This window comes from Maylandia zebra, linkage group LG12, assembly GCF_041146795.1.
Source record: "Maylandia zebra isolate NMK-2024a linkage group LG12, Mzebra_GT3a, whole genome shotgun sequence".
Taxonomy (NCBI): domain Eukaryota; kingdom Metazoa; phylum Chordata; class Actinopteri; order Cichliformes; family Cichlidae; genus Maylandia; species Maylandia zebra.
This window is the reverse complement of record NC_135178.1, coordinates 18,021,771-18,049,072: the sequence shown is the minus strand read 5'-3', so window position 1 is coordinate 18,049,072 and position 27,302 is coordinate 18,021,771. Positions and strand designations below refer to the sequence as shown.

The following is a 27,302-nucleotide window of genomic DNA, read 5'->3' as shown; positions in this document are numbered from 1 at the left end:
TTGTTTGTGCAACCTATCTTGGGAAAGACGATTGGACCCGCCCAGAGAGAGAAGCGAGCCAATCATCGAGCTCCCTCACCTTTTCTAACCCAATCAGGGAAATATTTTGTTGGGTAGCATGTTTCACTAACCCTTGGCACATGTGAAAGCGGAATGAAGGGAAAGCGCTGTTGATGAAACGTTCCTAAATAACTGAAATTTTATCTTGTCGAAAACAATTTAGAAATGAAGAAGAAGCAGTCCGTTCCAGAGGAACCAGCAGAGGTAAGACTTGAAAATTTAGTAAAGTTTGGCTTCCCGATCGCTCAGAAAAGAGCAGTTCTACTCAGCGATGCACGAGTACTGCTCGCATGCCTACAGTTTGCTATTTACGTCGCACTGGAACCACTTAGCGAACTTACATGTTTTATACATTCTGTGCTGGGGGAATATTGGTAACACGTATTACAGTGCAACATGTATAATTTGTTGTTTACAGATGAATCCCTCAGATTCCTCTCGACAGAGAGAAGAGGACGAGGAAAATGAGGCTCCAGTTAAAGCAAAAAGAAGCAAAGCTGATCACGCAGGGGAGGAGGTTGTCTATCACCCAGTGAAGCTATCTCGAAATGATCTGTATCGACCTCCTACAGCAGAGGAGCTCAACCAACTGAAAGAGGCAGAAAGCCTGTTTCACTGCAGTCTGCTCAAAATGCAGGTGAGACGCCAGACTTAGTGACATAACCATAAAAGATAATGATAAAAAAGGAGTGTGATCATATCTCTTAACCCTGTTGTCGTATGTAACCACTGACCACACAAACTGATAGTGATCTGTCATCAATAATAGATGGAGGAGCTGTTGAAAGAAGTTGCATTGAGTGAACGCAGGAAACGCCAAATAGATTCATTCATTCAGACAGTCACCAAGTTAATCCAGACTGTGCCAGACTCACCAGAAGTTGAGGTATGTTGTGCTTCAGTTGTAACCAAAGCTTTGTGATTGGCAATAGATGGTCAACTCCACACAAATTCACACATGATTTTTGTCTCAGGTAAGTGACCTGTCCTGGCTGTCTGGTGCAGTGAAGGTCCCATTTCTCTTGGTGCCTAAAACAACAAAAGGGAAATTCCACATGGCGCCTCCTTCTTCCATTGATCTGATCGGGAGCTACCCCTTGGGTACCTGCACCAAACCAAATGTCATGGTGGACCTGGCTGTCACAATTCCAAATGTAAGTCATCCTAACTGCTTTTGTATTCTACAAAAAAATCAATGGTGTGCTGTGTTTCCGTAGCCTTCAGTCTGCTATTCTGTCTGTTGTTAGGATGTCCTCCATCCAAAAGATGTCCTGAACCAGAGGTATCCGAGGAAAAGGGCTCTCTACCTGGCAGGCCTGGCCCAGCATCTCACTTCCTCTTCTGACATCGGGACCATGCAGTATTCCTGTCTCCATGGGAATCGACTTCGACCTGTTCTGCTGCTGACCCCTCCAGGTATTCAAGTTTTAATTAATTTCATATTGTATACATTTTAAACATTATTCAATGACATTACGTTTACATTATATGGATTTTAACATCTATGTTAAAAGGCTTTTTTTCTGGTTGTGACTTTGAGATAAAAAGTGTTCTGTATTCCAGGTAAAGACTCTTCCAGCTTCACCCTCCGCGTTCATGCCTGTCCAGCTCCCGGGTTCTTCAAGCCCAGCCGTTTTCATCCCCAGAGGAATAACATCAGGACAGAGTGGTACACTGGTTTGCAGACTTCCCAGTCTGGTAAGATTGTTATTGTTCATCCCAGTATTTAAATCCCCTTCAGTAAACTGTCTCAGACAATGATTTTACAGTTGTATGTTAAATTTAGTTAAATACTAACCCTCCGACTACAGAAGTAGAAGTAGCCTGTCATGAACTAGAAAAACATCAAACAGGCTTAAAAAATGACCTGGATATTTCTGATGGAATGAGAAGCAAAGCAGGAACATCAAAGGAGCATGCAAAGGAGATCTCAAAGTTGTTACCTTTTTTTTGGCCTTCTGATGCAGCTTGAGTCTTTGAACAAACTGTGTCTGGATTTTCAACAGACTGTTTTCATTGTATTGTATATTTATAGCCATGTTATTAGTCAGCAACTCCTTAATTAAATTATCTTTTTTTTTTTACTTATTTTGTCACAGAGAGCTCTGAACCTCCGACTCCACATTATAACAGCTCTGTTCTGGGAGATTTATTGCCGAGGGCTCACCTCCAGTTCCTCTCTGCTGTCAGCTCTCAGTGCTCAGCTTTTACTGATGGGGTGGCTTTACTTAAAGTCTGGCTTCGTCAAAGAGAGCTTGATCAGGTAGGAAGCTCTCATTGGTTCTCACACTTGTTGCATAGAGTTCAGAGGAGTGTACTGCAACGTTCAGCGTAGCACTTTGCATTATATGGCTTGACAAAACCGAAAACCCCAGTCAGAGATGATGATTACAACAATGGTTATAATCAACTTTATTCTTGACTGGATCATATTGAAGTGCTGCAACTTTTGATTTAGTTAAACATTAAAAGTTCTCGTAGCCTAATAAAGGAGATGTGGAAATCACTTTAGTTTATCTCCAGATCAATATATATTATTGATTAAATAATTATTCTTTGTGATCAATGGCCTACAACTACATCTGATGAATTTTCATATCTGTATTCTAGTAGCTGAGGTTCCAGCAGCGTAAGATTTGGAAGCAGATTAGAGTCAAACATGAAAACATTTATACACATTCTGCATCATCGATTAATATTGCAACTAATAATCATCAATAAATATTGCACTAGTAATGCAACACATGCTGTAACTTTCCAGATACTTTTAAACTGAAATTCTGATCCTTGCCTGGTCCACATCATGGTTTTAGCACAAGTCACCATTAAAATCTAGCCAGGTAGAGGGACAGCCATTTTCACAACACTGAAAACTCTGAATTAAAGCTAAAGCTAAAAAATGTCCTACTTTAAGGTGTAATTTTTTTCTTACCTTATATCTTTATTGTTCTCAATGTCTTATAGGGCACTGGTTGTTTTAATGGCTTCCTAGCTTCAATGCTGTTGGCGTATCTACTGATCACTCATAGAATCAGTAACAGCATGACAGCATATCAGCTTCTTCGAAACACCTTGAACTTCTTGGGTAATTTTAGTTTTAATGGATGTCCTCCTGTGTCCTTTTTTAAAATGTTGGTAATTGAAAGGTAACTTGCTTATCTGTTTTGAATGCCTTGCACCTTCTTCCTCAGCATCTACAGATCTGACAGTGAATGGAATCAGCCTGGCCAAAGATCCTGACTCTACAGCTGTGAGTTATCCAAATCAAATTTAAAACACTAATTGTGTGCATGTACTTTATTCACACTTTCATTTACTCTGGAACTGTGATTCAACCAACCCCCTCGTATCTTTTCTCTGTAGCCATCCATTTCAGAGTTCCATGATGCTTTCCAGGTTGTGTTTGTTGATCCTTCGGGACACCTTAACATGTGTGCTGACATCACTGCTTGTACATACAAACAGGTAACTGAACAGTGGTGTGTTTAAACTTTTTTTTTCCACTTGTGATTTTTAAGCAACTGTTTCTGAACTTTCTTCACTTTGGTTCCTCAGCTGCAGCATGAGGCATCTTTGTCAATGCAGTTCTGGGACAACCCTACAGTGGATGGCTTCCAGTGCCTCCTCATGACACCCAAACCCATGATAAGGACAAGTGACCATGTGTTCCAGTATGTTTCTATAAACAAATGCATATATTTAACATATTTAGTTAACCTTGCATACTAGGTAAGCAGTTGGGTTCTGCACCTTCTTTTTAGGAAACATGGTTACTAAATGTAAAACAAATCACATGGAGGACTTTTACTTTCAGAGTAGAGATCATTATGCTCTTCATCCTCTCAGCTCTTCTGTTTCATTTCCCCTTAGGTTGTGTGAGCTGGTGAAGCTTCAGTCCAGCTGTAAGAAACTGAATCTTCTCAGTGAGCTGATGGACCACAGTGGGGATTACATTCACACTGCATTGCCTTTTATTCTGTCACTTCTCCAGCAAGGATTGTCCCAAAGGATTCACCTCCTTACCCACTCCCTCTCTCCTGACCCTAAGGTGAAAAAGACTTGCATTCAGGAATTATTGCTTTATTTCATATTATCTAAGTTACCAATGTGCAGAAAGAATTGGCTCTAATACTACTAATGTAACAGTGGATATGTTTCAAAGTTATGAAATATCCGTGTAAAAAGAAGTTAATCTCAAAATTGCTATCTGCAGAACTTACTTTACTTTGGTTTTATTTCAGTGGTCTGTGGAGAGCGAAGCCCCAAAGCACAAAGCTCAGCCTCCGTTATCTTTCGGTTTGCTTTTAAGGACAGAGCTGTCATCTTCTGTCCTAGAACGAGGCCCACCAGCAGACAGCCCCAAGGTAACCTCACCTGCCTTTATTTATTGCATGTATAGGGCTTTATTTCTTGATTTAGCCACTGAAGTTGAAGACAAAAGGTCACTTGACTCATAATGCTACATGCATGACTCATTGTCCATGTAAATCAGATTGTATTTTTTGAAATGTGCAAGTGTGTAATACAGTGGTCCCTCACTATAATGCAATTCACCTTTTGCGGCCTCGCTGTTTTGCAGATTTTTTTGTGCAATTTTGCATGGTGTTTTTTTTTTTTTCTTTTCTGGGTCCTGATTGATTGACAGTGGTCTACATCCAGTCTCGTGCCGTGTCTCCTGTACAGTACAGAATGCGTTCAGCTTGTCAAATTTAAATAAATCTTCGATCGCTAGCAGTGTGACTCTGAGGTGCTGTACTGTATTCTCCCCAACAATCACAACGTCGATGAAACGGTTTGCACATTTTGCCTTTGGTTTCATTCTATAATACTGGACTCATTTTTCTACGAAGGTTTGCACTTTGAGAGTGTTTAAACAAGAGGGAAAATGTTCAAGCCTGTCTGAGAAAAGTGTATAAATGGTGTAGTAAGGGGTTTTACAGCCTTAAAACATCTATAATTGTAAAAAAATTAAGTTGGCTACTTCGTGGATTTCACCTATCGTGGGTTATTTTTAGAATGTAACTCCCGCGATAAACAAGGGACCACTGTATATACACACAGTTATGGATAAACATGGGGTTATTTGGGCAATGTTGCCCAATGGGGCTTCAACTTACAACCTAAAGAACCAGAGGATTGAACTACCGACTGGTTAATGGATGACTCACTTTAACTCCAGAGCCACAGCTCAGTTTGAGAATGGTTTTCTAGGTGTAAGAAGTGTATTTTTACTTCAAGTGTGTTTGTAAACATCTTGAAGAATATTATACTGCTGCAGACAAATGTAACACTTATGGACGTGATTCTGTATTACTCGTGGCTTCATAGTGTAGTGGTTCACACACTCGCTTGGCCAAGCGCAAGGTCACTGGAGACGGGAAGGACATCCTTCGTAAAACTCTACGAACTCAAAACATGTAGAGCGACCCATTGTGTCAACCCCCTTTGTGACAAGGAAGCAGCTTAAAATGGACACACGAGTGTAACTATGGCTGGATTTTGCAGTTTGTAACCAGCTTTTCTTTTAACATAAAAAGAGATCATGTTGTTCGTATGGAAATTGTGCTTATATTTTCTGTTACTTGTTTTTTGTGGCTTTGTTTTTAATCATGCTTGTGATTTAAGAAAAATTAAAAATCTAAATGTTCCTGTGCTAGGCGGCTGAATTTCGTCAGCTGTGGGGTCCTCGCTCTGAGTTGCGTCGCTTCCAGGATGGCGACATCACCGAGGCTGTGCTGTGGGACGGAGAAAGCATTTGCCAAAAGCGTCTGGTTCCCAAACAGATCATCACACACTTGCTGCAGCTGTATGTATTTTATCTCAGCAGAGCTTAGTTGAGAGACTAAAGAACTGACAATACTGTTAATACAGTGTAGTGTGGTGATCTTTTCCAACTATAACACTGATAGAAATATTCAGTAAGCTGTAATGCTTACAGAAACTACGGTGAAAGAAAGAAAGAGGCTTTGTTTTTTCATCCTGTCCTTAATTGTAAAGTTAGTCTATTTGATATTAAAAAAAACAAACAAACAGGTATTCATTGCCATTCATAGAACACAATGCCTATGCTAAGGTGAATATGGCATATAAAAGACTTCAGCATGATTGTAGAGCACTCTCCTCTAGATACTTGTTCTGACATTTGAAGCTGACTGTCAAGACTTTGTTATGACTACATATTTCTACAAATACTTCTTACATAATTTTACTACTGGTTCACTGCAAGCTGTTTCAGGGCTGAAGTGCCAGTATGAAGTTGAGCAAGGTGACAAAACAAAGTGATTGGTTTTAATTTTGAGAACTACTTGGAAGATGTTGTTAAATATTTGCCTGCGGCGAAGTAATGGCAACTGTTACTTTGCTGCAGGCAAACAGTGTTAAAAACTCAAAAGCAATGACTTCCAAGTTTTAGTGTCTGAAACAAGTTTTGGCTTATAGCACTGTTGAACACAAGCACGTACAACATGCCAACATCTTCCTATTTTGACTTCTTGCTTCTTCTGTTACCTTTCAGTAACCTTATTCTGTTGTTGGTATAGGGCACCAGCATCTTCAACATCTAAGGTCATGCAGGTTATGCATTTCTGTTTACAAAGATCATCATGTCAACATGCTCTGGGCTCAGTCTTCTGCGCATTGTTGCAAACGTTTGTCCTGCTTCTGACAATAAAGACGGCAGCGATACCCCTGGTACACACAAATAGTGTCTCGCAAGAGTTGCCAGTTTGGGGAATCTCGGTCCATTTACCCTCCACCAGTCGAGAGGGTTAATGTCTAACGAGGGAGCAATGTCTCTTAAGTAGTAATCGACCTGAGCCTCAGAGTCGGTGGCATAGGAAGAACTGTAGTTGTCGCCAAGGAGCAGCACCATAGTGTTTTTGGTGTCACTTCTAATTTGCGAGGGCACAGCTGCCTGGCTAATATCCGGGGTGACCAAAGTCTCCTGCTGCTCATCCTTTGCACCTGCAGTAGCAGTTACTACTGCATCCAATTTTGAAACTAGTTCATGCAGCTTAACCTTTGCAGCCAGTCTCCCCGTTGGTGTAAGGAAGCTCAGGTGTTTGTGCCGGGGATCCAACATGGAGGCGATAAGAGCCGGTTTTGAAGCCAGGTCGTTAGAGTCAACCTGCAATAAGTAAAAATAAAATGGCATAAATATATGTAAAGGGAATGCAGATTATTTTTTTTATCCTTGTTAATATGTTTCAGTCAAAACCGGTGCCTACCTCCATGTGATTTCTAAGTGACTGCTGAACTTTGAGCTTGAACTCTGAGACTTGTTCGACGTCATTCTCTTTTGGCACGAGATGAGTCTGAACCAGGCTGAAGGTGATCGGGTAGATATTTGAAATGGACACCTCCGTATCTGCAGATATGACTGTTGTAGCCCATTTAAGTGTCGCCAGCACAGGCGTGAAGTTCTCAATTATCTGCCAGCAGTCATCTTCAATCTCAAGGGTCTGAGCTTCCTGCCTGCTGGTGACGCTGCGGTCGGAGAGGACGGCTTTAATCGCCCACCGTTGTTCAAGCAAACGTTCAAACATGTCGCAGATGGTGTCCCATCTGTCTTTGCTCGACTGGATGAGCTTGCGTTGCGGCAGGCACATCTGAACTTGCTTCTGTTCCAAGGCCTCATTCGCGAGCAAGTTGCGATTGAAGTGCTTAACTAGTTTCCCGGCAGCAACAACGATGCGGAGTAAATCTTCACTAAGCCCATCGCTGACTGCTCGCTGAAGCGTTGTGGCAAAGCAAATCGTGTAGTCCCAGGTGACACGGGTACATGCTTGGACTGATAAGCTGTTCTGCGTGTCGTTATGAACACATGAGGTCACTTTACCGGCGATGGCCCACGCCTGCACGGTGCTGAGCACGCTCTCTGTAACAGTGTCTGCAGTGGAGTGGCTGCCTGCTGAAACTTTGTGCGTCTGCAGCACAGCTGACCTCCCCTGCCAGTCTTCTGTTATAAATGAACACGACATGGTCATGTACCTCTGAAAGGTGAGACCTGTCCAGAAGTCTGCAGTGAGAGCCACTTTCTCCACTCTACCCAGCTGCACCATAAGCTCTTCAACCTTCTCATGAAAACGGCCTTCAATAATGCGTGTAACATCACCAACAGATGGCATTTTATAACTGTGCACAGTGTATGCAAGCAGCTCGCGAAAACCATCGCCACTAACCATGCTGATGGGGAGCATGTCCTTCTCTATCATTCTGGAGATGAGCTCAGTCACCTCCGCATGCGTTGCCAGCGACACACCGTCGTTGGGTGCTGCGTCCTGGTGCTTGTTTCTGATGTGGTACATCATGCTGGTGGTGCTGCTTCTGTATTTGAGCTTCGTGCCGCACATCGTGCAGTGAACCTCGTCGTCCACTTTGATGAAGATATCCCAAACGGAGCTCCGCTTCAGGCGTTTCCTCTCGCTGGAGTCCCGCTCAGCAGGGGTGATGTTTATGTTGGGTGACATGACTGCAACCTGTGTGATTTCCGAGTTGTTGGAAGCGTTCTCATCCTCGATGCACTGAACGGTGCAGATCACGGGTTTCTCGTCCTCGTCCATCGGCGTCGCGGATGAATGGTGCCTGCTCATGTGGTTCATCATGGAGGTCGTGGCTCCGCCGCAGTATTTCAGCGTCGCGTTGCATTTCATGCAGCGGACGAAGTTCCCCGTTTGTTCAAAGCAGTCCCACACGGAGCTGCGCCTCCTTCCTGTGCGCTTCATACTTACCGTAATTCAGGTCTTCCAAGCCTTAGCAAGCTAGCAAATGTTAGCACTGACTGCTATCGGGGATGGGGTAAAAAATAAAACGGGGTTTGGGGGAATGTAAACAGGCTGTGACCTGTTTCACTTCGGCATGTGCCCTAGAAAAACCTGGCGGTGAAGCAATTATGTGTACAATTTCACTGAAGGTTCAAGTTAAAAAAGAGAGAACGTGTGTGTCATCCCGTAGGCACGCAGACATCCCCGAATCCTGTGTGCGGTATGTCGGGGCGATGGTAGATGACGTCATCAAAACGGGAAGTGAGGTAAACCGTTATTATTGAATTATTTTAGCCACGTATGATGGAAATTTCAAGAAGAACTCTGACATACCGTTCATATTTTCCCCTAACAGTATGGTTTGGGTCAATACAGATCAATCTAGAAAGTATGCGTAGTTTGTTTGACAATAATAATAGTATTATGTCTTGTTATACCTAATATATATATATATATATATATATATATATATATATATAACAGCTATAATGGTCTGATTATGATTTATTAAGTAATTATATAAACTTAAAATGGCAAGAACATTCTAAAACTGTTGGGATTTGTTATATAAATACTTATAACCATTACAACCACATGCAAAAACACACCCCGCTGGCATTTTTTTTCCTGATAATTATTTGTCTGTCAAAGCTCAACTTTCTTTTATTATTTTACTTAAAAAGATTGTAACAAATTTTGTTATTGTAGCTAAATTATCTTAGCAGTTAAATAATTATTTGTGTTAAAAAATAAAGTCTAATCCTGAAAACCACCAGAAGAGGGCATCAGTGATGTTTTTCATCACTGCATCTGCCTCTGAATGTCTTTTTTCAATATTAATACACATTATGCTCTTCAGGTGTCTGGCACTGGAGAGGAGGAGAGCTTAGTGGTGGTTCAGTCCTATGATGACCTGAGCAGAAAACTATGGAGGCTGGAAGGTCTGCCTCTCACCATCACTGCTGTTCAAGGAGCACACCCTGCACTCAGATACACACAGGTAAAATGCCTCGCTCTTACCAGAAAACTGCTGCCATGACGGCAGTAATAGGTATAAGTTGTTAAAAAATGCATAATTTTAAAATGGCACCTTGATCCCACTCCAAGCCTGTGAGCTCTTGATCAAACATTGATGTCTTTTATATTAAACTGTGAATTTATACTCAACTGTGCCTTTGCAGGTCTTTTCCCCACGACCACTGAAACTGGAGTATTCCTTTTTTGACAGAGAGAAAACTTCCAGATCACTGGTGCCTAAGGAAGGCAAACCATGTCCTGTCTATATCACTCCTATAACAAGTTAGTGGCTCATTCATTGAAACATTTTAAAAGGTCTTTGAAAAAACTGCACCTAGATGTGTAGTAATTTCCACTCTGGCTGCTGTTCGTGGTGTATTATGCATACACTTTGACTCAAACGAAAACGTTTATCTTCATTTTCTTGGGTACTACAGACATGTAGCAATGCAAAGTCATACACCAATGTATTGGTTGCCTTATTCTTGCAGTAATCTGTCACATGGAAGGGAGTGGGAAATGGCCTCATGACCGCCTCGCGATCCAGCATATCCGAGCTGCGTTTCACATCCAACTTGGGGAGCTACTCAGAAAGCACCATAGCTATACATGCAGGCCCTGTCCTACCCACCTGGATGTCTGGAAGGTATGTTTTTGATTATGTGTACCCTTAGCTGGCTTTTCTGTGAAATTTAACTTGATATATATAATTTATAACTGAGAAAAGGGTCACTGAGCCACTCTGTCTTTAAGTTTATTCTTAGAGCAACTAGGGATCTAGGGGGAAAAAAACAGACCAACAAATATTAACTTTATTTTCTCTTATTTTAACACAAGACAGAGCACCTCTGGTTAGGTGGGCTCCATGCATTTTAATCATGTAATTTATATAATACTGTAGATCCTGTAGCTTCTGCAGCTGTTCCGTCACATTATTGTCTCCCCAAAAACACTTCTGTTGTGTTTTGTGTGCGTTTTTCTGTTTGCTGGTGTTTTCTTAAGTTTCTTAAGTACATTTGACAGTAGGTAACTTAGTAGTGTATACTCTGAAGTTGTTTGACTATTTTATTTTTTTGTAATGTTTGATTGCACGTAACAATATTCCTTTTATTTAAGCTGCCTTTTCAATTTGGTATAATTTATATTGCATCAAATCATAGCATGTTCTCTCAGTGCACTTCTGTAAGACACCCCGCTTTTAAAGAAATAGAGACAAGTTCATCAGTTTAATTAAAGATCAAGCACTTGGTGGTAGTCAGGAGTAAAAAGTCCCATTCTACAGGTAGAAACCTTTGGCTAAAGCAGCACATGTTTCACTTTGCCCCTAGGATGGCCTGGTGTTCCGAATCCAGGTGGCATACCACCGTGAACCTCAGGTGCTTCGGGAGAGCTTGACTGCAGAGGGGCTGCTGGTTGTAAGAGACAACGACGAGGCCCAGGCTCTGGAGATGGCCACCATTCACAAGCCTCTGCTTACTAGCACATTACATGGGTAAAAGTTCGAAAGTGATACAAAGTAGTTCCTGTGTGACAAAGCAGACTTATGTTTTTAGTTGTGTCTTTTCATTTTCTTCAGTCTGGTGCGTTTTGTCTTTTTATTTGAAGGCTCCAGCAGCAACACCCATGTTTTGGCGCAGCATGTCGCCTGGCCAAACGCTGGCTCAGTGCTCAGCTGTTCAGCGACGACATTACAGAGGACACAGCAGACCTGCTGGTGGCGTCGCTTTTCCTGCAGCCCGCTCCCTTTACTGCTCCCAGGTAGCCACCACTTTTGCTTTTTTTTTTTTCCTTTTTTTTTTGTGTAGGAAACACGTTTTCCTCTGTTTGTTATGGGTCATGTGAGTGAATTTCTCCATCTTCCTCAGTTCCCCACAGGTGGCCTTCCTTCGCTTCCTTCATCTGCTCTCCTCCTTTGACTGGAGGAACAATCCGCTGATTGTCAACCTCAACAACCAGCTCACGGGCAAGTGCTCTCTCACACACATCCCTTTTCCGTGTGTGTGACACAAACAAATCCCTCTTGACCTCTTTCTTTTTACTCGCCCAACATACTTCTACATCCGTCCATATGCTTTATTGTTTCAACGCCAAATCTTTTTCGCCTCTCTGTCACGTGTAGCTGTGGACTACCCAGAGATCAAGAATGGCTTCATGGCCACCCGGGAGTCCCTTCCTGTCATGTTTATAGCTACGCCTAAAGACAAAAAACTGTCTATGTGGACCAAACGCTCACCTAGCATTCAGGTCAGTGGACACACAAGTACACAAATAACAAAGTATTTAATAGATCAGCTCTCAGCGCTGAATTTTAAATGATTAAATATTACATTTGTTTAGTAAACATGTGAGAAAAGAACACTGAAGAATGTACTATAGCTTAAAATACATCTGAAGTGTTTTCCCCTCCTTTTGCTTTTACAGTGTTTAAAAAGTTTCTTGCAGGTGCAGAGAATCATAAACAGCGGTGTAGAAAAGAGTTGCATGTTCTTGGCAAAGAACAGTCACATAGTTTTCCGATCCGGGATCCTTTCCTTAGTGCACACTGCTCTCCTGGATCACACTGAAAAGACAGGAATCATATTAAATTGAGAGAGTGATTCAGTACCTCTATAAAAGATGATAAATTGTTCTAAACAGACTGACTAGATCAGTTTTAGAATTCCAGCTGGTATTAGTTTTTGCCTTGCATACCACAGGGAGATAGCCATGCTTTTTTCTTAGAACTGGAAACGGATGGTTCTGAAGTCTTTCCAAAACGTCGTGTAAATCACTGATCTGAAACGGTACATAAAAAATTTCAAAGGGTCAAATGATAAACAGGATTATTGAGGTAAATAAATCTGAGAACGATGTTTACATCATTAATTATATCAGTTTAAAACCATCAGGTGTAGCTCACCAGCTGCTTTTCATTGCCATCCTCTTTGGTAGTAAAATAAGTAAAATATTTAGTTTCATATTCCTCTGCTTGGACGTGACCGCAGCCGTAAAGTAGTCCTGTGGCACACAGTATCGTACAGAAAAGACACGCACACGAGCCTCCCATAGTGTGCGGCTGACCCAGATAGGTTTCCTGTGCTTGGCTACCTTGCTCCTGTTAGAAACAACAATTTTAAGGACCTGCCTCTCCCAGCATCCTCCTTTATAGTTCTTGGAGAACAGGAAATTTGTGCTGTGACGTCCTGATAAAGACGTCACTGTGGACTTAATTACAAATTTTGACATTGATTCTAGTATACCTCCTGTGGATCCTGAGGCTTCACATCCCTGAGAATGTGAAGCCTGAGGGGGTCATTGTTGAATTAGTACGCACATTTTTGTAGAGACAAGTTCAGTAATGAGTCTTTTTTTTTTTTTTTTTTTTTTTTTTTTAAATTTGTAGTTGTTGCAGTTCCTGTGAATAACCACCAGGGAGTAGACTATGAAAGTAGTCTATTAACAGATTGAATATTAAGTTTATTTCTAATGACAGTGTTTTCCAATAAAGACTTCCATGACCATGACTTCAAAAATGTCATAGAGGTTGAAACAATTCATATCTGGACTAGAAAGAGCTCTCAGGTTGAATGATGTCATATTTCTCTCAATTAAAAAAAGAAATTGGATTGCTCTGTTGTTGTAATCAACTAACTTTGATTAAAAATGTGGTGGAAGTTCAAAACAGATTTAAGGGGTGTATTTAAAGTTGTTGTTCGTTTGTTTTTGTTTTTATTTTCAACAATTTGGCAAAATTAGAAACCATACAGAAAATGGTGTTTTCGCTGCAGCTTTCCAGTTGTTATGCAGTTCCCGTATGAAATTAGGTCCCCAGATAAAATTATGCTACAAGATATGGGTAACATATATTCCAGTGCTAACTATTAGTTTGAAAACCGAGACAGTGTTTTTGGTGCTAATAGTTCAAAATGTTCAAAGCCACTTTTGAATGTGTGTTCAGATGCTGCAGCGTGTGATAATGGTGGCTGCAGAGAGTCTTAAAGTGCTGGAAAATCAGCTGATAGATGGCAGCCAGAAGCAGGATGTCAGGGTGGGTGAATACTGCCTTCATGATTTATCCACTATATAAATGCAGATTTTTGCTATTTCAGTGTTTTCATGCGTTCTTCGTATTTGTGTAGGTGATTTTGCGTCCTCCTCTGGACGCTTACGATGTTGTGATTCACCTGAACCCAAAGCAGGTCCCCCTGCTCGACCAGGCAGTAGATCCTCCGGCCATCACCTTCAGCAGGGGCGTGATGTCTGGCAGTGTGGCTCAGCCTGGAGGGCCCCTTCCAGTCATCGACTACAACCCTGTGTCCCTCTACCTGGGAGAGCTAAGAGTGAGTAATGTCTTTCAACATTTCAAATGCTGTTTTTGACAGACTTTAAAAAAAAAAACAAAAAAAAAAACGTGAAGCAGATATTATGCTTGAAAGCTGACGTGTGATACAACAGAGCCGCTTCCAGATAATAAAAAATTAAATCGCAGACAAGAGAAAATCCGAGATAAACTCAGCTGTTCTTATACTGTAAGGTAGTGAAATCCAAACTGCACAACATTCATACTAATTCCCGTTCTTCCTCTGTACATGTCTATCACAGTCCTGTTTTGACTGAGTAAGCTTGTCAAACTGAAGTGGGTTTTGGGTTTGTTTTTGGTTTCTTTGTTTGTTTGTTTTTTTTGGGGGGGGGGGGATATACTCAATAGTTTTCTAATAAGTTTTGCTTTGAGCTTCACAAATAAGTGTCAGTTGGCATGCGTAACATAGTTTTATTTTTTTTAATTTCCAGGAGGCATTTGGAGACTTGGCCCTTTTCTTCTGTGATCCATGTGGTGGAACAGTAATCACAGTTTTATGGAAGCCAAAGGCATTCATCCCAACCCCCTTTAAGGTAATTGCAAAGTGACTTCCATTTAAAAACATGAAGGCAGTTAAAAAACAAGTTTTTGGGGGTGTGGAAAACTTGCTTTTGTAATAGTTATTCTCCTTCATTCTGTTCATTTTCACACCTTCACACTAATCACCTTTTCCTCATGTTTCCTTTTTCTTTGTTATTATGTTTTGTTTTGTTTTTTCACAAAACCTCAGACGTCACAGGTGTCTGCTCGCAGCGTGGAGGTCACTGGAGATGAAGCTAAGACTGTTCCCAATGTTGAAGCAATACTGGAGGACTTCCGAATCATGGGGAAGGGCTTAGTCAAGTCAGTGGAGGCCAGGACTGAAAAATGGTCATTTTAGACGCAGCACAAATTCAATTATAATAAAACAGTGAAAACATGAATGAATTTTGAGCTTCTTGTTAACCATATCCGTTAACAGTTCTGGCTATATTTCTCTCATCCATCTGTGTTTGTTTCATGTCCAATAAATGCATACATGCTGTTTGTATTTCAGTTTATTTGCCTCTTAATTTCATTTAATTGTCTTGATTTATATACATCTATAGGTGTATAACACTTGCACATCTATAAAGCTAAATGTCATTGTTTTGAAGTCATTTATTAAAAAAATAGTTATTCAGAAACATTTATGATAAAACTTTTGAGTCATTTATCATAGTTTTTATTAGATATAATTAGATTTATATGTACTCAAGTTTCTCATGAGGATTTCTTTCCTTCCACACGAGGGGACATTTTAATCATTTTAATGGAACTTTAAAACTTTTTCCTCTTATTTAATTGACTAAGTGATGAACAGAATACAGTTATCTATGACTGAAAGCATATGCAGCAATTATGTGTAAGTACTGTATGAGTAACCATTTTAGTAACCTAAAACTGTTGGTAGACATTCAAAACTCTGCAAACGGGATCTATTTCATCACTGCTGCTGATGCAAAGATACCGTTTGTGTTTTATTTTAGACAAAGAAAAAAGGCTATGATTACCAAGAAGAGCAATGGAACTTGTGACTGTTTTGCTTTTAAGTTTTTCTATTTCTTTTTAAGTTGTCACCTTTGTTGCTCATTATAAGAAAAAGTAAACATGGCTTGGAGTCACAACTTTTAACATTTGTGCAAGCAAGACAGCAAAAAGGCAGCGGAAGCTAAATTCTAGTATATCTTGGTCAAACTTGATTTCCCTACTAAAACAAAAGGACAACCATAAGCATAGAAGCTTAGTGTTTAACACAATTGCCCTGTGGCAAAAATATTTCAAAATTCCTTTTGGGTGCAGTTTGCATGTCTTCCCCGTGCTTGTGCCAGTTTCCTCTGTCAGCTTGTTTCTCCTTGCTTGTTTAATGCTGCCCATTTACATCCACGATTTTCTTGAGAGATGCTTAATCTTAAAGGTTGAACTGCTTCAATGAGCATTAATAAACTAATTATCCACAAAGTTGGCTTTGATCTCCTAACTTCAGTGGAGTTGTAAACATGAAAATTGCTTTCAGGTTTTATCCACCATACAATGCCATCTAAAAGTCTGTTATTGGCAATGGCTTCTTTTTTTCTTTTTTCTTTTGGTATGGCAATGATCCCAAACACCACTGCCAGTGCAGTAAAAACAAACGCAGACAGAAGAACATGCAGTGGAATACCATCAGCCATTAACTGGCCTCCCCAGAGCTCAGATTACTGGATTATTAAAGCACTGTGGGATCATGACAGAGAACAGAGCATAAAGACAGTTATCCTTCAAGAAGCCTGAAGAACTATTCCTGAAGACTACTTGAAGAAATGACAAGAAAGCTTGCCAAAGAGAGTTCAGATGTTGAAGAATAAAGGTAGCCACACCAAACACTGGCTTTCAAACATATTAGAATTGTTGAAAATCTGTTCATACCTCATATGCTGTATTCCCATGCTTTTTGGTAAATCACTACACCTATTTCCCATTTTCCCAGAAAAGTATAAAGAAACGAGAGGTGGCTGAAGACGTTCTCGCAGTACTGTATAAATGAAGAATTTATGAACAAAATCCATGTATTTAATTGCTTTATGTATTCTCAGATGGTAAGCCAGATTTCAGATCAATAGATTTCATTATTGAGCTAACAGACGAAAAAAATTCATACATCTGCCTTTGGGTTTTGATCAAAGCAGGTGAATAATGTATAGTGATGCTGTCATTGTATTCTGAACACAGGGAACCTGTATATTACTGAATTCTGGTTCTAAAACAACTACAGTATTGCCACTCCTACACGAGACACGTCTGGCACACACGTCGAACATAGAGCCACAGATCAAAAACTTCAATAATATCAGCGTAGATGTTTTTATAGTAAATAGTTAAAAAGTTTGAAATAGTGAAGCTGTGGTAGGCAACATATTTTTGCCACATCTGCACTCACTCTGGGCTCCTGTTTTCAGGCTTTAGAAAAGTGAAGACAGAAGAATATTTTAAGTGTTTTGAAGTCAGATGAATTCAGTAGTATGAACAGCATGAAAAAAAATCATACAATAGAGTCCAAAGGTACAAGGAGCTACCTTTTCAGCCAAAATCTGCGACTTATTTTCTTTTTGGTGGGCCTATAAACAGTGAGGGGGGAAGACTCAGGACAAAGGCTGTGTATTTCTTGGCAGCTTCTGTGCCTTTTCTCCTGCTCATCATACTAGAGTTTTAATTGTAAGGATGTCAAAAGAGGACTTAAATTCTTGTGGGTATCCCCATTTTTTCACTTTCGCACTAACTGTCCAGTTTCTGAGCCAAACTCTTCCAGGAAAAGTTAGATAAAACCACATGGCTGAAAAATGCAGCTCCACTGTCTTTCAAAATTGTGTTTGAGCTGAGAACTGAATACATACAAAAATGATGTTCTTTTAGCCTCCAAATAACATTTAATTGTTAGCAAAATTAACAGTTTTTGAGCAAACTATGTGGATGTGTGTAGAAAACGCAGGTGGAAAAGGGGGACATACAAGAACAAGAAGAAACTAGAAAGTGCATTTTCTGAAGAAACTGCAGTGTGAATGCTTGAATCTGAATGTATGCACTGAAATGAATTAATTGCTGAATTTTGAGTTAAAAATATTGAATGAGATTAAAAAAAAACAACAAAAAAAACCGAATTTAACCTGAAAACAAAGGTGCTGAACTGCTAAAAGCTGAAGGTTACACAGAAGAAGGAGTTGGAAAAAAACTGAAAATGTTTTAATTGTAAATTAGAAAACCCTAAGAAATGAGAAAAGAACATTTAGAGTCAGAAAACATCTGAATGAATATTAAAAGGTCATATTCTTTGAATCACTGAATGACTCAAATGTGATCCCTCCACTTTGATCCACACAGTTTAAAAAGTTTAAATGCCTGAGCTTTGAAAGACAAGATGTTGGAAAGAGAACAACGATGGCGACGTTTTGAGGGTAAAATGATGGCTGTAACACTGTGGAGACAGCAGCAGTTGAAAGAGAAGTGTTTAAGATGAATCTTGGCAGAGTGAGAGAGAGAGCTCGTTAAGCAGGCAGGTGTGAGCCTGGTTGCTATAGTGACCGCACCCAATGGCTCCATACACACGGACACAGACATGCACCTCACTTTTGCTGCTTAAAATGAACAGAAAAGTCAGGCCGAAACAAATCGTTCCCATATGAAAAGTACAAGTCGTATTGACGAAATTCTTTCACCGTGAGCGACAGCAATGTCTAGTCTACTGAATTCTCAGTTTTCATGCCTGTGGAGTTTATTATATGGACGTGGTGACAGTGGAAAGACACCATGCTCTTCTGATTTTCAGACGAACCTTCTGAGCCATTTTAACATTAGAGTCTATGGAAGAGTTGGAGGGAGGAGGCTGTGCATTGGTGACATTTATGAAAGAACCATAACACCTAGGACAATAGTAAACACATTGGATGAAAGAGGACAGCGATGGCTACGTTTTGAGGGTAAAATGGTGGCTGTAGAGCAAACGCTGTGGACACAGCAGCAGTTTTAAAAAAGATTTTAAGATTAATTTTTTTGCTCCTCTCACTCTAGCAGTTGAGCTGTCTCACTCTAGCCCCAACATTCCGTCCCATACACACCCATTATAAACTCTGAAACGGGTGAAAAAACATCATGAAACTTAAACTGGAACTGAAGAAAAAGTATAATAGATATTGAAAAGATAAATACAAGTTGAATAGTTGAATGTCTTGTCTTCGTTTTAAAGTTTGAATGGTGGCTCTATGTCAATGTATGTGGAAGTAGATACAGTTTAAAGAGGAGGAATTTGAATGAGAATTTGAAGGGTCTCCCCATTGAAATACATTATAAATTTTTGTTAAATAAAGTTGAATAAAATAAAAAATATAAATGTTAAAAATGAGAAAAATAGAAGCAGTGTTGTCCAAAAGAATAGGAATCTAACGGTGTTTGAATGGTTTTTCTAAGTTGAACGGTTTTGAAGGAGTAGGAGTACAAAAAACGTACGGAATAGATAAAATATAACTAGAAAGTGCATTTTCTGAAGAAACTGCAGTGTGAATGCTTGAATCTGAATGTATGCACTGAAATGAATTAATTGCTGAATGTTAAGTTAAAAATTCCGAATGAGCTGGAAAATACAGAAATTTTCACCTGAAAACAAAAGTGCAGAACTTTTGAAAGCTGATGTTCACACAGAAGAAGTTGGAAAAAAGCTAAACATGTTTAAAATGTAAATAATAAAAAGATGAGTAATGACAAAAGAAAATTTAGAGTTGAACAAAAATTCTGGAGAAAATACAAACTTTAATATACAGCATAATGTTTTTCAGACATATACACATGTGTATATCATGTTTAATAGTATTACATACATCAATTTATTTTGTATGTCATAGAAAATAACATAAAAATCTTAAGTCATATTTTACAGCTTCTTTCTGAAAAGGACTAGTAGAATAAATAAAAATAACTAAATTAAATAACTAAATAAAAAATAATAAGCAAGATATGAAATACATGAAAATTCAACTTTTAAAACCACAATCCTGAACCTTTAAATTGTGTTGGTTTCTTAGAACATGGCTAAACAGCTGTTTCTATCGTCCTACTTAATCTGTCTACACATCTTTTTATTACTCATTCTTCTTTATGTTTTAATGTAAACAGAGTCCACACAGTGGTAAAAGAGAACTGTATAGAGATTTTTGAGTAAAGTGAAATGAAAGCGTAAGGTGGTGACACAGTTTAACACATGCAAATAATCAAATAAACACATTAGTCCTTTTTGTGAACATGGATAAATAAGTATCAATACAGCATTGTTCAGCCATGCCACTAAATGCTTTTTTACACATTGTTTTAACCTGGGCTCAGACACAAAGTCCCAAAATTAGTTAGTCCCTGACTTTGAGTTGTGATTATGACTAATTATTATACACAAGGCTTTATCTATCTGAACTCTAAGGACACAAATATGAAAAAAAAAAACCTATACTTACCAGCTGATACCCCACACTACACACTAGGTGTGCCATGTGACCTGAAACTTTGGTACAAAATCATCATAATCATTCTGTTAACACTGTTTTTTAACGCTGTTTGTGTTGCTGTTCAGCAGTTTAAAATGTTTTAGATTGGATTACATGGAATGAATTTGAATTTTCTTGGGGGGTTTTGTGTGTGTTTTGTTCTTAGCAGATTTTTTCTTCCATACTGTTGAATTCCAGTTACCACATTTCTGGTCATATGACATCCCGAGTGCCCACTTAAAAAAAATCCCCACAGTTAATTCAACATTAGAACAAAATAAAAATATCCATCCATCCATCCATTCGCTTCCGCTTATCCTTTCCAGGGTCGCGGGGGGCGCTGGAGCCTATCCCAGCTGTCATAGGGCGAAAGGCAGGGTACACCCTGGACAGGTCGCCAGTCTGTCACAGGGCCAACACACAGGGACAGACAACCATTCACACTCACATTCACTCGCACATTCACACCTAGTGACAATTTGGATTAATCAATTAACCTATCCCCACAAATAAAAAAATAAAAATATGTTAAAGAAAAAAAGGTTTGCTCTGTGATGAAATACTAAATAAGCATACATTGTACAGAGCACTAACAATGACAACAATCCTTTAGCCTGTTGATCAGAGAGAGGCAGTCATTATGTCCATTTAAAACCTGTAATCACAGAGCACAACGTTTCTGTGAAACTATGAAGTCCCATATGATCCTCATCATGTCCAGTGACTTCAGAGTGGATCCTCCCTGTCATCCGGCCAGTGTTTGATGTGTGGCAAGCAGCACAGAAGCAGGATAGCTGAGGACTTTAAAAGAAGAGCAGAAAACAGGAATATGTAGTTGTAAATGTAAATATCAGTGATACTTGTCTTGTCAAAGGGAATAAAATAATGAAAATGTTAACTTACACACTCATTTAGGGAGGATCTTGACACTGCACAGAGGAGGCACAGTCAGTCTGACAATGATGGTGATCTCCAGGGATGTTTTCCTGCAGCAACATTCCTGCCAACTGGCCGTATGATCCAGAGTAGTTGGTTTGTAATAAACAGAAAGGTGTATATATTAGGTAGTGTGCACTCAGAGCTGGTCCTAAGAAACAAACACATCCTGTAATAAACTGAATACCTGTAGTAGTGCTGCTGCAAATATGAAGCCCTTCTATCATGAGTGGTTTCAAAGAAGGTGTTTTGGAGGCTCAGTCACAGAAACTGTGCAGTCTGTTCAGTCCTGAGTGTCTCGGCTCTGAAGGGGATGGATCACAGAGGGAAACACCTGAGTACAGACATTACAATACACTCTAACACTCCTAAGGTCAAGTGAAAACACAATTTAAACACTTCACAAAGAATGAATACATGTTTTCATGGAAATAATGTCATTAACCCTTTTTGTTGTTAGTAAATCTCACCGACTGCTTGTGGGACAAGCTAGAAGGAAGACTTATCACAGAATCTCTCCTGTGCTCCAGATGTGAAGTCTCACGCTCTGATCGTATGGCGATGAAGATGGTGATGATGAAGTTTCTCTGATCTGTGGCATTACAGTTTCTGGCTGCTATGTGCTTCACATTGTTGGATTTTACATGTGAAGCTTGGAGAAGACACAGGAGGACTGTGTCTCTCTTAAAAAGAAAAAAAAAGAAAAACAAAGGAAACCTAACAGGAAAGGAAACCCCCCCCCCTCGACTCCCACCGTACCCTCCCCCCCCCCCCCCCCCTCCCACTCAACTCCCCAACCTCACACCATCAAATGTCTATACAAATGTAGGGTATCAGCTGGTAACAGAAAGCAAGTGTAACATATGCACTACATATGTAACACTGCTGAAACATTTCTGGCCAGAAATGTGCAGTTATCAACCCAGACCCACCCTGATGATTGCACTGGCCAGAAACATGATAAAAGCTCATAAAAATTTATGTTTCATAGAAAAATTTGTCCAAAAATATAATTGTGTACTTTTGAAAAAGTTTAAAGTTTATAACAAACCAAAATAATAATATTTTTGTAAATATTATTTCAAAATAGAGGCACACATAAAGTGGCTTAACTGTCATTATTGCTGTAATTAGGTTTGTTTGTTTGTTTGTTTGTTTTTTTAAAAAGCAACCTTTAGTCATTATTGTTCTCTCAGAAACAATGAAGAAGCTGTTGAACATTTATGTGTTGTGTAGGCAATCCTCTGGTCCACCCTCCCTCCCTCCCAGCCACAGTGAGACTGGGGCAGCCTGGCAGGATGTTGAAGCCTGGCTGCAGAGAGGATATGCCTACACTGTTCGTTTCAAACTGCTATATTTGATTTTTCTGACATTTATAGGTTACTGTTAGTGAATTTTAGATTTTCTGTAATAAATAAAATTGTCATCTTTTACTGATATCATTACTTAATTCATGTAATTGTATTTTATGTAAACAATTCAAACATTATACTGCAATGCAGGGCGTCAACTTTTAAATATCGCTCTACTTTCTTAAGTCATTCAAAAATATAGATATTACTTACTGTATTCAAAGATCTAGATCATGAATCATCACAGGACAATACACAGTATACTGGGTCATGGTAACTATGGTATGTCTTCATGACTCCAGAATGGAGACATCGATCTGACTGAGAAATGAAAATTAGGTCAAGCAGTGTGTTCTTCTCTGTGGTAGGGGCAGTGATGACCTGTGCGTATCCCCTAGACTCAAACAGCTCCAGGATTAGTTTGTTTGCACTGGATAAAACATTCTCATTAAAATCACCACAAACTATGATGGGATGACAGTCCATGATCTCCAATGAGTCTAATAGGCTTACCAGGTTTTTCAGGAATGGCCTCAGAGTGTAGTCTGGAGGTCTGTATACAACTGCAATCAGAGCACTGACTGGTGCTTCAACCTTTAAAGCCAGAAATTCAAGGTCAGTTACATTATGGATGTACTGTTTTTCATGCACTTGAATGTCACTTTTCACATAAACAGCAACTCCACCACCACTTCTGTTTGCCATCTGGGGAAAGTTTGTGTAGGACAGGTGTCTGTTGCGTTTGAACAAATTGTAATTTTCCAAGTGGAGACTCTCTGCGACAAAAGAGCCCCGCAGGTGTGTTTCTGTTAGGCACAAAACATCTGCTAGACACAATTCATGGTGACTTTTGATGTCATTAATGTGAGCTGGCAGTCCCTCTGTATTATGATGAACAATGGTGAAAACCTCTGACCTGCTCAGTGTTTGCCTCACGTGTAGAAGAGGCATCATGTCATCAAGGTTGGCTTGTCTCATGTTCTCAAGCGCTGCAGTGATTTCTGGGTTGGTGAATATTTTTTTCTCCTCCATATCAAGAAGATACAGTCCACTGAGAGACGTCACTCTACTGACAGCTACGTAGGCCATGCCGGGCTCAAAAATGCTCTTAAGAGAGACAACAGCTGATGTAGTTGTCATACCCTGTACCTTATGTATTGTACATGCAAAGGCCAGCTTCACTGGGAACTGTCTTCGTACCACTCCTTTCTGCTTCAGATTCTCCTCTGCTCTCTCAATGTACACCATATCGTCTGCTGGTGTGCGGTTATTCTTTCCAGATGTCTCATTATCCATTTTAAGTCCAAGCTTGATGATGTGTTGGTCATTTTCAGAGTAAACTACTCTAAGTAGTATTCCAAAAGCTCCATTAACCAAACCATTTTGTATGTCAATGTTTCTGGTGAGCATGACACGAGCTCCTTCTGCAACTTTCAGTGTGTCTGGTAACTCGTTTTTACCTCCTTTCAATGGTCTGTCTTGAAGTGCCATTCTGCCAGTTCTAGGATCTTTTCTATAATCATCTGCATGGATGTCAATGATATGAGTGTGGAGCAGAGCCAGTGTTGAAGAGTTGTGTGCATCCACTTCTTTATTAGTTGCAAAAATGTGCAATGCATCAGTCGGACAATGGGCTGGTTCAGTTATGGCCTGTAACAACAAATTTCTATCTGCTTCGCAAAGCTCATCCAACTTTCCTTTTACACGAATTCTGTTCAGCATCTCAGCAAAGACAACATCATCTTTCTGACGCATAATCTCAGTCAGAGTGATCATCTGAAAATGCTCCCGCCACAGGTCGATCTCAGACGGGTCGTGCACACAGAGAGGTTTAGACTGTCGCACTGGGGGTAGCTGATAGAAGTCTCCGACAGCAATGACTGACATGCCTCCAAAGGGTCTCCGAGTCCCTTTGATCTGTTTGAGTCTTGCATCTACATATGCAAACAGATGTCTTGACACCATAGACACTTCGTCAATGACGATTATTTCAGCATTCAAAAGTTCTGATCTGACTTCATCCAGCTGATTGCCAAGTCCCTGAATGGGAGGTTTTAAGCTTCTAGGCAGCTTGAGAAGAGAATGCAGTGTTGTTCCAGAAATGTTAAAAGCTGCAGTCCCAGTGAAAGCAGTTAACAGGACGGTGGGTTTTGATATGTCAACGTCGTCTGCATATCTGGGCACTTTGCTCAGTATCTTAGATGCTTCTGAGTAGATGCATTTGATAAGATGTGATTTTCCTGTTCCAGCACCACCATTAATATAAAAGAAAAACTGCTCTGGATTTAGAGCACAGACTCTTTTAATGCACCAGTCTCTAACTGCATAAAATATGCAGGCTTGCTTCTTGTTCAGATTCTGAAACATCTGACGTAACAATGTGGGATCAATAGCAGGGGGTTCCCTGATGGCTCTGACTTCTGTTGAAGCATCAGCCTGACGGCTGTAGTCGGGCACATCTTCCTGTTCATTTTCATTGTCTCGCTCTCTTTCTTGTTCGACAAGTGGCAACCTTACGAGATCTGATTCAGGTGCCAGATTACACCATTCGTCAGTCACACCTCTGTTCTGCTCATATTCCTCAACAGCGCTCTCGATCTCCTCACTGTTTTTCTCATATTTTTCTCTGTTTCTTTTGACAATGTGTTGCACGTACTCAAGATGGTCAGTACCTGGTAGCTGTACACAGCCAGCACCATAGAAAGCCTGATAGGTTGGCAACGATGGTGTTTTCAGTTCGTGGTCTGAACGATGAGGAAGGTACAGTTTAAGCAGTCTTCCGTAATATTGCTCTGGATGTTTTTCTTGTGAGCAGCGGTGAAATCTGATGATAGCAGGCTTATTGTTTTTGCGCCTTTGCACAAACCCCATCTCATTGAGAAGGGGCAAAACATCTTTACCTTTTTTCTGTTGGCCATAGACAATCCTGCAAGTAGCAGCAAAGTCTGCCATGCACATCTCCTCATACTCTGGTGTTTCAGGTCTGGCTTTGTATTTGTCATTCAAAGATGTCATCCAAACATTGGAAGACTCAGGTGTTGTGTTGTCCAGAACTGACAGGGGACGACTCATTTTCACAGGATTATCATCAGTTGGAATGAATATTACAGCACGTGAGCATTGCTTCATGTGAAGACCACATGCACGAGCAACACACTCCTGTGCACTGATCTCTCGCTTCTTTGAATATGCCTGCATGACGGCTCTCATTTCATCGCACTCATTTACACTGTCCTTATGGGAGTTCTCAATGACAGTTTTCAGGTACTCAGATAGCCCGCCCTCTTTTTTTGATATATATTTCATTAAATAATTTGCAGCACCAAAAGCATCTAAAACAAAGCTTATGTCGATATTACTGTTCCAGGCTTCAAGCAGATGTGGATTATAGCCGTTTATCCAAGAGTCTTTTGGATCACGCTTTAGTATGATCGTACTCCTCATGTTCATTTTATTCAGGTATCTCTCATATTCTGCATGTGTCAACTTGCATCTTTCCAAGAGCTGCTCTAAACTCATGGAAGCAGTTTCAGGTTCATTCAGCAGCTGGTTCAGTGGTCTGAGCTTGTTCTTTGCCGTTTCTACTTCCAGTGCATCATCCTCACTGGGTCTTGTGATCATTGTCTCATTGCAGGGTGGTTTGGGAAAACCAAAACGGCACCCGGAGCTTAAACTCCTAAAGCACGTCTTTGTGTGGTTCTTACTGTGTTTTTGCACTTCTGTTACTTTTTTGTACAGTTCAGGTTGTTTATGTGGATCAGGCAGCTGAGCTGTGATGTATTTGTTTATAAAATCAAGAACAGTTTGCTCATCATCCTCCTCAAACACAGGAGCACCTTCTACCCACAGGAGGCAGTGTATGTGTGGGCTTCCTCTGTGCTGAAACTCAACTCTGTAAAAGTAGTCAATGACTTTGCCAAGTGGCTCTGCAGGAGATAAGAGTAAATCTCTGAATAATGCTTCAACTCTCTTGTCAAACATGCGCATTGTTGTGACAGGATTGCTTCTCAGGATGTCACACTTTGCTGACCAGTCGAGTCCTTCAAAATTCACTTGTTCACCTTGCTGCCTTGTTATTGCCTCGATCACTTCAGGCCAGCGCATTTCAGCAGCTGAAAATGTGCAAAAGAACGTGGGAGTTCCCAACTGTCTGATCATGGCAAAAAGATCTCTTGTTGTTTTCTCCCAATAGGCTGGGGTTCCTCTCAGAGGCTGCATGAATCTCACTGCATCTTTATTTCGCACCAGTTTCTCCACCTCATGTTTATCTTGTAACATGCCTGAGGTTATTTTTCTACCATCTCTGGTCAGAGGCTTTGCCTTCCTTAACTGTACTGTCATGCTGGATGTAGCCAAGTGTATTTCAGTCACAAACTGTGCAAAGAATAAATAGTTTGTGTCTTTGGCAAAACGATCATCAATGCAGAAAAGTCTTGATTTGAAATACCCACTGGGGGATACTTTGATCAGCCTTCTTTCATCAAGTGTGTTTTGGCCTGTAGGAAACTGCACAGGGAAGGCCATGGCCTCCAGTTTAGGTGTTTTGAAAAAACTTATTGGATTGTTTCTCTCTGCAGGAGCAACAGAGTAGATTCCTTCACTGAAACATAATATCTCCTCAGCCACATCAGGGGGCTGCAAACAGGACTCGAGTGCAAAACCACCATTAGTCAGTCCATCTGCTTGCTCTGAATCATCTCTCATCTGTTCATGCGATTGTTCACCATCACAGGGTAACATGTCAATGTCCTGTTCATTTATATTTTGTGCTTCACTCAGTGCATTTTTCTCACAGCTGTCAATTTCCATTAAA

General features: G+C 40.2%; 3 protein-coding genes across 4 annotated transcripts; 1 reads left to right on the top strand and 2 right to left on the bottom strand.

The window, feature by feature from the left end:
- Window positions 1–125: 125 nt before the first annotated feature.
- nol6 (nucleolar protein 6 (RNA-associated)) lies at window positions 126–15,208 on the top strand. Its single transcript, XM_004544404.3, has 26 exons — window positions 126–264; window positions 479–697; window positions 830–946; window positions 1,035–1,214; window positions 1,308–1,476; window positions 1,624–1,758; window positions 2,160–2,323; window positions 3,025–3,145; window positions 3,252–3,310; window positions 3,424–3,525; window positions 3,616–3,731; window positions 3,931–4,108; window positions 4,302–4,424; window positions 5,718–5,866; window positions 9,013–9,088; window positions 9,682–9,822; window positions 10,004–10,121; window positions 10,331–10,485; window positions 11,168–11,331; window positions 11,445–11,597; window positions 11,705–11,802; window positions 11,959–12,083; window positions 13,777–13,866; window positions 13,958–14,158; window positions 14,610–14,711; window positions 14,909–15,208. The coding sequence occupies exons 1-26, from the start codon at window positions 226–228 to the stop codon at window positions 15,056–15,058; spliced, it is 3,444 nt and encodes a 1,147-aa protein (XP_004544461.1). The 5' UTR covers window positions 126–225; the 3' UTR covers window positions 15,059–15,208.
- On the bottom strand, window positions 5,936–9,057 carry LOC101468160 (zinc finger BED domain-containing protein 4). Its single transcript, XM_004544403.5, has 2 exons — window positions 7,287–9,057; window positions 5,936–7,186 (listed from the first exon to the last, which is right to left on the bottom strand). The coding sequence occupies exons 1-2, from the start codon at window positions 8,781–8,783 to the stop codon at window positions 6,635–6,637; spliced, it is 2,049 nt and encodes a 682-aa protein (XP_004544460.1). The 5' UTR covers window positions 8,784–9,057; the 3' UTR covers window positions 5,936–6,634.
- Window positions 15,209–19,898: 4,690 nt separating the features above from the next.
- LOC143421476 (uncharacterized) lies at window positions 19,899–26,523 on the bottom strand. 2 transcript variants are annotated; one of them, XR_013101136.1, is made up of 4 exons: window positions 23,003–26,523; window positions 21,325–21,441; window positions 21,105–21,208; window positions 19,899–21,002 (listed from the first exon to the last, which is right to left on the bottom strand). XR_013101136.1 is itself a non-coding variant. In XM_076890791.1 (2 exons), the coding sequence occupies exons 1-2, from the start codon at window positions 26,474–26,476 to the stop codon at window positions 23,059–23,061; spliced, it is 3,096 nt and encodes a 1,031-aa protein (XP_076746906.1). In that variant the 5' UTR covers window positions 26,477–26,523; the 3' UTR covers window positions 23,014–23,058. The 2 variants fall into 2 exon arrangements, 1 of the variants encoding a protein (XP_076746906.1); XM_076890791.1 differs by lacking the exons at window positions 19,899–21,002; window positions 21,105–21,208; window positions 21,325–21,441 and having other exon boundaries at window positions 23,014–23,083; window positions 23,406–26,523.
- Between the last annotated feature and the right edge of the window lie 779 nt (window positions 26,524–27,302).